This window comes from Mastomys coucha, chromosome X (genome assembly GCF_008632895.1).
Source record: "Mastomys coucha isolate ucsf_1 chromosome X, UCSF_Mcou_1, whole genome shotgun sequence".
NCBI classification, from domain to species: Eukaryota; Metazoa; Chordata; class Mammalia; order Rodentia; family Muridae; genus Mastomys; species Mastomys coucha.
The window spans coordinates 77,474,818-77,483,631 of NC_045030.1; the positions used below are offsets into that span (position 1 = coordinate 77,474,818).

At 36.1% G+C, this 8,814-nt stretch overlaps 1 protein-coding gene across 2 annotated transcripts in view; it reads left to right on the forward strand.

Annotated features, from left to right (window-relative positions):
* Positions 1–8,814, forward strand: part of Brcc3 (BRCA1/BRCA2-containing complex subunit 3) — a 40,170-nt gene that overhangs the window by 17,675 nt on the left and 13,681 nt on the right. For both annotated transcript variants that reach the window (XM_031364734.1, XM_031364736.1), the window contains exons 5-7: positions 547–634; positions 1,190–1,278; positions 3,468–3,523. In XM_031364734.1, the coding sequence (XP_031220594.1) occupies positions 547–634; positions 1,190–1,278; positions 3,468–3,523 (233 nt within the window). The remainder of the gene's footprint in view (positions 1–546; positions 635–1,189; positions 1,279–3,467; positions 3,524–8,814) is intronic.

The window sequence follows — 8,814 nt, forward strand, 5'->3', positions numbered from 1 at the left end:
CCTTTCCTCCCCAACTTGCTTCTTGGTCATGATGTTTGTGCAGGTATAGAAACCCTGACTAAGACAGAAACTAACCAGCATTTTATAGGATAGGAGAAACTGAACTGTGATTCATAAAATACAATTATAGTTATTAAGTAGCAAAAAGATAATTTTATGGTTGGGGGTCACTACAACACAAGGAACTGTATTAAAGGGTTGCATGCATCATTAGGAAGGTTGAGAACCACTGGACATGTACACACAAACTTTTATTATATTTCCTTACCAAAAGTGGGAGTAGATAGAGAAGACAGAAGATTCTCAAGTTGAAAATATTGAAACAAGCTTCTTTGCAGAGAATGGAAAAAGATTTGGATGACCAAACATTTGCACAATTAGAATAAGACAATGTAATGGAAATAAGAATTACATTTAAAGAAAAGACTGACTTTAAGGAATAACATTGGAAGTTCTGGGCATGAACCTTATTTCACCCTTAAGTATTTTGACCCTTTATTATAAGCATAAAGATTTTTCATTTTGAAAATACCTTGACAAACATACAGGTTGGCTGAACTAACAGGTCGTCCCATGAGAGTTGTTGGCTGGTATCATTCCCACCCTCATATAACTGTTTGGCCTTCACATGTTGGTAAGTGTTTATTTCTCTCACATGAATATCATTTCTCCTCCATTACATATCATAGTCATCAAAAGGCTTTTATTCTAAGAAAAATTTTTGTTACTTTCAAAGCCTATCTTCTAGTCCTAGAGGAAATTATCAAGTTTTGGGGGTAGCTGAAGTTTTCAATTTTTTTTTTCCTATGCTGCATCTCATAGTAGGGCCACTCTTGGGCTAAGCAGCTTAGACTTACTACTTAATAGCAAACTTTTCATAATATTTCTTTAACTTGGCAAAATATGCTCTGACATTCACATTATCACAACATATCCCTATTTTTCTATGGAATATGAATATTGATATGATAATTGATAGACATTACTGTTATCTCTGGATAAAATCTACTAAATAAGGTTTCTCCCTACCTCCCCTGAGACAGGGCTTCTCTGTGTAGCCTTGGTTGTCCTGGAACATACTTTGTAGGAACTGAAAGATCTGCCTGCTTCTGCCTCCAGAGTGCTGGGATTAAAGGTGCGTGTCATTAAGGCCAGCCCATTTAACAGACTGCTTTTATTTATATTTCAGATGTTCGTACACAAGCCATGTACCAAATGATGGATCAAGGCTTTGTAGGTCTTATTTTTTCCTGTTTCATAGAAGACAAAAACACAAAGGTAGTATATGTATAAGTGTATGCATACATAGGTGTGTGTTTGTGTGTGTGTGTGTGCGTGCGTGTACACAAAGTAGACACAGAATAGAGAAAAATCTCTTTACAATTTTAATAGGATGGTCAGGGGAGTTTTTTGGGGGGGCTTTTTCAATAAGAAGGGTTCTTGAGATAAGATCAGAAGAAGATAAGGAATCGATTCCTGAGTATTTCTTGGGGGAAGATCATCCCTAGCAGAAGAAATAGCCAGTGCACACACCCTAAAGTGAGTGGCATTTTCATGGAACATTGAGGAAATTAGTGTGGCTATAGTAGGAAGAAGACCATGGCAGTGTATTCCAACTTGCCTCAGTTTTAATTTTTATAGTTACATTGCAATACATTATTTCATCAGCTTTTTGATCTCTTAGAAGTATTCTGGTTTGGTTATCCTTAAAGAAGCCCAAAATGTAATGGGAACTAGTTTTTGTTAAGTCTTTTACTTTGTCTCTGAGTTGGGAAGCCATTAGAAGGTGACTTTATGTACTAATAGAATCACTCTAATGGACTGGACAGGATCGGAGTGGGAAGGGTGAAACTAATGGCATCAGAGAAACCAGTTAGGAAGATATTGGCAGTAATCCAGGCAATTTGACCTTTAATTGATAGTTTTGACTATGGTGTGGAGAAGATATGTGAACATAATAACTGTGTTCCATAAATTCATTCTCTTCCAGAAACACTAGAATTAAATATCTGGAACATTAAAATTTTTGAAATGCTTTTGGGTTTGTCACCATTTAATTTGTTTATTTTCATCATAAATAATGAATGAGGTTAATCACTTTCCTGGGTCTTGTATTTGTTAATAATTCTGTCTCCTAGCAGATGTTTGGTTGTGACTTGTTACTGGTCTTTCAAACTTTTTTCAAACAAAATATATGAAGAAGAAAAAGAAAAAAACAGAAAATCTCCCCTGGGAGCAAACCCAGGGATATCGCAGTGATTGCAGCTGCAATAAGTTTTTCTTGGCCTCTTGAAAAGATACATCCATTCCTTTGTGGGTTTTTGTTTGTTTTTGTTGTTGTTGTTGTTTTTTAAAGATTTATTTATTTATTTTATGTGAGTACATCGCTGTTTTTAGACACACCAAGAGGGCATCAGATCCCATTACAGATGGCTGTGAGCCACCATGTAGTTGCTGGGGTTTGAACTCAGGACCTCTGGAAGTGCAATCAGTGCTCTTAACCGCTGAGCCATCTCTCCAGCCTCACATCCATTCCTTTGTAACCTACTGTTTTCTCTACAGTGTTTGAAGTCATATTTCCTATTTTTACCCTTAACTTTCAAGCCTCCCCTGGTTTCATCCCCTATCACTAGATAGGAGAGAAAGAAGGGTAGAGGGGGAAGAGAGAGATCCCAATCTTATTTCTTCTTGTATCTTCTTTGCTTGTAGCTGGTCTTTGATACTTTGTGGGTACTTCTTTTTTATCCTTTATCTTCTCCCCACCCCCCAGTTTTACCTACTATCATTATATAGGAGGGAAAGAAAGATGGGGGGGGGAGTAGAAAGAGATTTCTGAATCTAATTTCTTTCTTGTTACTTCTTTTTTTTAGCACAACTACTGAAACACCCATCAGGGCTCTAGCATTTATATGCCCTCTGAAAAATTCCCAGAATTCCAAATGTCACACAATCGCAGATACTATCTTCAGCTGGCAAAACTATGCCTCTACTAGAGCATGAGGCAAATTGTAGATAGCTATGAAGTAGACCCATCTCCCCACACCTAGGATTAAAATGAAAACATATTCTTATTTCTGTGTTTTTTAAAGAATCCAGAATTCCAGAATTCTTACTACAACTTGTATTTACTGTGTATATGATCCTTTTCACAAAACTTATTTGTTGTAGCATATCCTGTAGTTTTTGCCATCTCTTTTGGCATAACATATCCATAAAAGCCTTTGAATTTTAGGTTGGAATGTACTAAATTGCTATAAAATGTCCAATACAAAAGTTATTTAATGGTTAAAGATAAATGTTTGTCATACTAAGTCAGTTATTATACATTGTATACTATATAATTGTGGATTGAATACTATAATATGTTCTGTAAACATATACAGATATTATGTCTCAGGAAAAAATTAATAACAAAATTAATCCTTTTGTGTATGAAATTTCCTTTCTACTTTTTTTTTTTTTAATAGACTGGTCGGGTACTCTACACTTGCTTCCAATCCATACAAGCCCAAAAGAGCTCAGAGTAAGTATGATGGAGATGTTATTATTCATGGACTAATGCCTAGTCATAGAATTGATGGTGGCAGGATTTTCCCTATCTAGTTAATTTAAATATTAGTGCAGCAGGAGGTCTGTGAATGTACAGGGAAAAGGGATGCAGAGCTAAAAGTTGCAGAGACAGGGAGCGAAACGGGAGACGGAGGAAGCAAAATGAAGGATGAACAGGATGATTTAGATTTAGTGTGGTTTTAAATAGCCACAGATAGATATATCATATAGGGATAAGATAGAGTAACTTGTCTAACCTAGGTAGGCAGCTTGTACCATTATCAGTTAGTTGGCCCTGAAATTATTGTGTGGGCATTTTGCGAATTGAGAATTTATTGATATATAAATCTGACTGGTTAATTATAAGCTTCTAGGTTTTTGTTTGTTTGTTTTTTGAGACAGGGTTTTTCTGTATAGTACTGGCTGTCCTGGAACTCACTCTGTAGACCAGGCTGACCTTGAACTCAGAAATCCACCTGCCTCTGCCTCCCAGGTGCTGGGCTTAAAGGTGTGCACCACCACTGCTAAGCGCTTCTAGATTTTTGATTACCGGGTTACTGGGAATTGTAACAGCTAACCATGGGGCTGGCATGGCAGCAACCCGCAAAGGGAATTTAGTGAGCCCTGGGCCAGAGAGTCTACTGAGAATACCCAGCTTGAGCCATGTAGTCCACCATACCCAGAGTAGTGTGGAAACTTGCTGCTCTTTTTATTATTTCCCACAACACTGTTTCATTTAATTTTTCTCATTAGTAAGCCACTAATAGTACTCTATTTCTTAACAGCTCTAAGAAAAATTATAATGTCTTTATCAGTTTGAGTATTGTAAAAGCTTAGGAAGTCACTTTATTTAGCTATATCACCATAGTCTTGGGCCATATTTTCCAAATTGTGTTGCACTGCTAGTTTCTGTTTCACTGGTGTGTTATAAAACAAAGACCAGATGTTAAGAAATTTAGAGATTTTTATATATACTTCCCTTTTGCTACATAAACTTTTTTTTTAATGTTGCTAAGGATGGAACCCAGAGCCTCATTAATACTAGGCAAACATTTACCATGGAGATGTAACTCTTACCTTCCTGCCATAAAAGTCTTTTCAGACTTATAATACTTCATTTAAATGTTTGTATAATTTCCTCATTAAAACATGGTAATCCATTCCTGGGTATAGGAGTACATGTCTTTAATCCTAGTACAGAGGAGGCAGAGGCAGGTGGATCTGTATAAATTCCAGGCCAACTAGGGCTATATAGTGAGATCCTGTCTCAAACAAACAAACAAACCAAAAACAAAACAACCAGAATTCTATTGTTGTTGTTGTTTTATCTTGCTGTCACAAAGATGATGGTCATTGATACCATCCCACTTCTATTCTCCACAACTTGGTTATTATTGTCTCTTTTTGTTTCTTTTTAATTTTTAACAAGGTATACTTTTTTTTATTTTTCTGCTTTGAGACAGAGTCTTGTTATATACTCCAATATGAGCTTATGCTCCTCCTGCCTGTGCCACCTTGTGTTGGTCTTTGCAAATGTGGGCTATCACACCTAGTTAAAGTTGGCCCTTTTATTGTATTAACAGTTGATATTAGACAATATTGATTTGGCTCTTCATAATTATTAAATTTTCGGGCTGGAGAGATGGCTCAGTGGTTAAGAGCACTGACTGCTCTTCCAGAGGTTCTGAGTTCAGTTCCCAGCAACCACATGGTGGCTCATAACCATCTGTAATGGTACAGTATACTTGTCATATATATATATATATATATATATATATATATATATATATATATATATATACATATATATATATATATATATATACAAAATAATAAATAAAATAAAATAAATTTAAAAAACAAATTTCATAGTTACAAAAATCTGTGCTCAAGATTATAACCATAATTTTATTGTGTGTGTTTTGTGCATTGGTTAATTTTAACAGAAAATAAATTTCATCATTATGGTTAGGTAAATGCTGTTCCCTCTTTAACTAGCTAATGTGAACTAGTGTAGTATGATTCTGCTTTTTTTTCTTATGTAGTTTTTTTTGTTTTGTTTTGCTTTTGTAGGAGGTTTTGAATAGATTTTATGACCTCCTTGAGTTCTGAACTCTTAGAAATAATGTGAAAACACCTGAAATTTCCACATTTTAAGGATTACTCCATAAAACTATCCAGTGCTGCTGTGATATCTCCCTTAGGCCTTCTGTTCAACTGATATCCAAATGAGGGGTAGGAGGGTTGGGGGAGAGGCCCCCACTAGTTTCTTTACTTATTCTCCTGAGTTATATCCATTATAGTCTAGAGTCTTGATTCATTGTCATTTTGCTGGAAGAGATCCTCTAGTAACTTCCTGAAAATGGTGTCTAAGACATTTTTGTCTGAGTCCTAATTGTCTGAAATGTTTTATTCTTTTTTTTAATAAGCAACTTAAAGATTTATTTTATGAGTACACTATAGCTGTCTCAAACACACCAGATTATCAAGATTATTGATCCATAGTTTCAACGTGCTTCTGATCAGTGATCCTACCACAGACAAGTCATCAGAAGCACTCGTGCACATAGATTCATTGTCAGACTCCAAAATATTCCTGGCTTAGGTCACATTTGTGGACATATGCTGTTTGGTAAATATCCTTTTCTTTTCTTTTATTGGATATTTTATTTACATTTCAAATGTTATCCCCTTTCCCACTTTACCCTCCAGAAACCCCCTGTCCCCTCCCCCCTCCCCCTGCTTCTTGAGGGTGTGCCCCACCGACCCACTTCCGCCTCCCTGCCCTGACTTCTCCTACACTGGGGCAATCAAGCCTTCACGGGACCAAGGGCCTCTCCTCCCATTGATGCCCATCCTCTGCTACATATGCAGCAGGAGCCATGAGTTGCTCAAAAGAATATAGTCAGTTTCTCAGTGAACATGAGGGAAGTCAAAATGCCTTTTCTAGTGAAGAGAATACCAATTCATTATTTTGATGTTTCCCATGAACACTTACAAGTAGTTCTAGAAAGGATTGCTCAGTTTTTTTCTGTACCCCTTGTTTGATTTTAGTTGTCAAGTCAGAGAAATGAATGCAGTTGATTCAGAACATGAGAAGAATGTGATGAACAATACCTGTAGACTCTTCCAGTCAGAAAAAGCTATAGGGAATTTCAAATACCCCTTTAGCGAATTTGGGACAAGTAACAATATACTGTAGTGACTTGACCCAACAAAGAAGGCATTGGCAGACAAGAACTACTGAAATTTCATTCTAATATTACTCTGGCTATTTCTTCTATTTTAGGTCAATAGAATAACACTTCAAATGTTTCATGGAAAATTGGTTTGTTTTGCCTATTTATTTTTAAAACAAGACATTAGAAAGTATAAGTGTTTATCTGCTAATAGTCATTTGAAAGTGATCTACAGGTGAAAGTTTTCATTTTAAATGGCTGTGTTCCAACAAATTTAAATGACTAAGTGGAGAACTGAAGAACATGTGAATTATTGGTAGGTTTTCTAAGTATTATTACTGCAAGGAAATGGTGCATGGTAAAAGATTGACAGGTTTGACTGTATAAGAATTCAAAAATCTACAATCAATGAAAACATGAATGACAGAAGGCAGAAATTATTTAAAAGCAAATATATTTTAAGGTATAAATTAGTGATAAAGTTGCTTTCTCTGTCAAATTGTCAGTTCTATTCTAATTTTGCTTTAAGTAATGGTCAGTTTGGATGTGCTGCTATTCTGTATTACTGATGGAATGGGACTCCCAGTTGTTCTGGGCTTTCTGAAGTTCAATTTATTTTATTGTTGTTTAAAGCCAGGGCTCACTGTGTGGGTCAGACTGGCCTCAAACTTGTAGCAGTTCTTCTAATCCTGCTTCCTGAATATTGAGATTACATGTAAAAGCCTGGCCCAAAATTATAGTAGTTATATTTGTGTTGGGTACAAGATAGACTAGAAACACACACACAAAAAATTATGAATGTGGTGTAGCGGTTAGAACTCACACTCTAAAGTCTAACAACCTGACTTTGGAGGGTAAATATACTGTCAGCCTACCCCAGTGGCTGTGAACTAGCAAAGTTAATGAATTATTCTAAATATCTGATTTTATTTTGAGACAGGGTCTCACTCTGTAACCCTGGGCTGCCCTGGAACTTAATATGTAGACCAGACTGGTCTCAAACTTACAGAGATCTGCCTGCTTTCACCTCCTGAGTGCTGGAATTAAAGGCGTGTGCCACCATACCCAGCTGAGCATCTGATTTTGTATTTGTGAAAGAAAAGTAGTGGCCTGGAGAAGTGGATCAACCAGTATTTAAGAGCACTTGCTGCTCTTGTAGAATACCTATGTTCAGTTCCCAACACCTACATGATGACTTGCAATCATCTGTCACTCCTGTTCCAGGATATCTGATGCCCTCATTACCTCCCTGGGTACCAAGTACGCTGTGCTGAACCAACATACATGCAGGCAAAATACTCAAGGTACATAAAATAAAAAAACTTTAACAGTAAAAAATAAGATAAACAAAATGAAGGTGGTATTGCATGCCTAGTATGAGACTTAATTGATCAAATATTTACCATATTTGTATGTGGCACATGGCAGTGTTTCATAAATGGTAGTGACTCTGGCATACCATAATCATCACTTTACTTTAACCTTTTTTAAAAAAAAATATGGAATACTTCACAAGCTTGTGTGTGCTGGGGCCAGGCTAATCTTTTTTGTATTATTTAGTATATGTGTGCCAAAGCAAGCACTTTAACCTTTTTATTTTTTATTAATTTATTTTTTGTTATTGATATTTTTTAAATTAGAAGTTAACCATACTGAGCTGAGTGCAGTGGTTCATGCTTAAAATCTCAGCATGTAAAAGGCCAAGGAAAAAGTATTGCCACAAATTTGAACTAGCCACAAATTTGAACTACAGAGGGAAACTCTTAGAAAAGGGAAGAAAGAGAAAGAAGGGAGAAGAGAAGAACTATATTTTAATTTGGTAGTAGAATCTAGGATATAAAATATATTCAAATTGTGAAGCTAATTTAAAAAAATAAAAGAATTTCTGGACCAATGAGATGGCTCAGTGGTTAAAGGTACTTAAAGATAAACCTAACATCTTGAGTTTGATTCCTGGAATCCATGTGGTAGAAGGATAGAACCAACTCATGTAAGTTGGCTTCTGATCTCTGAACAAGTACACACACACACGCACACACACACACACACACACAGAGAGAGAGAGAGAGAGAGAGAGAGAGAGAGA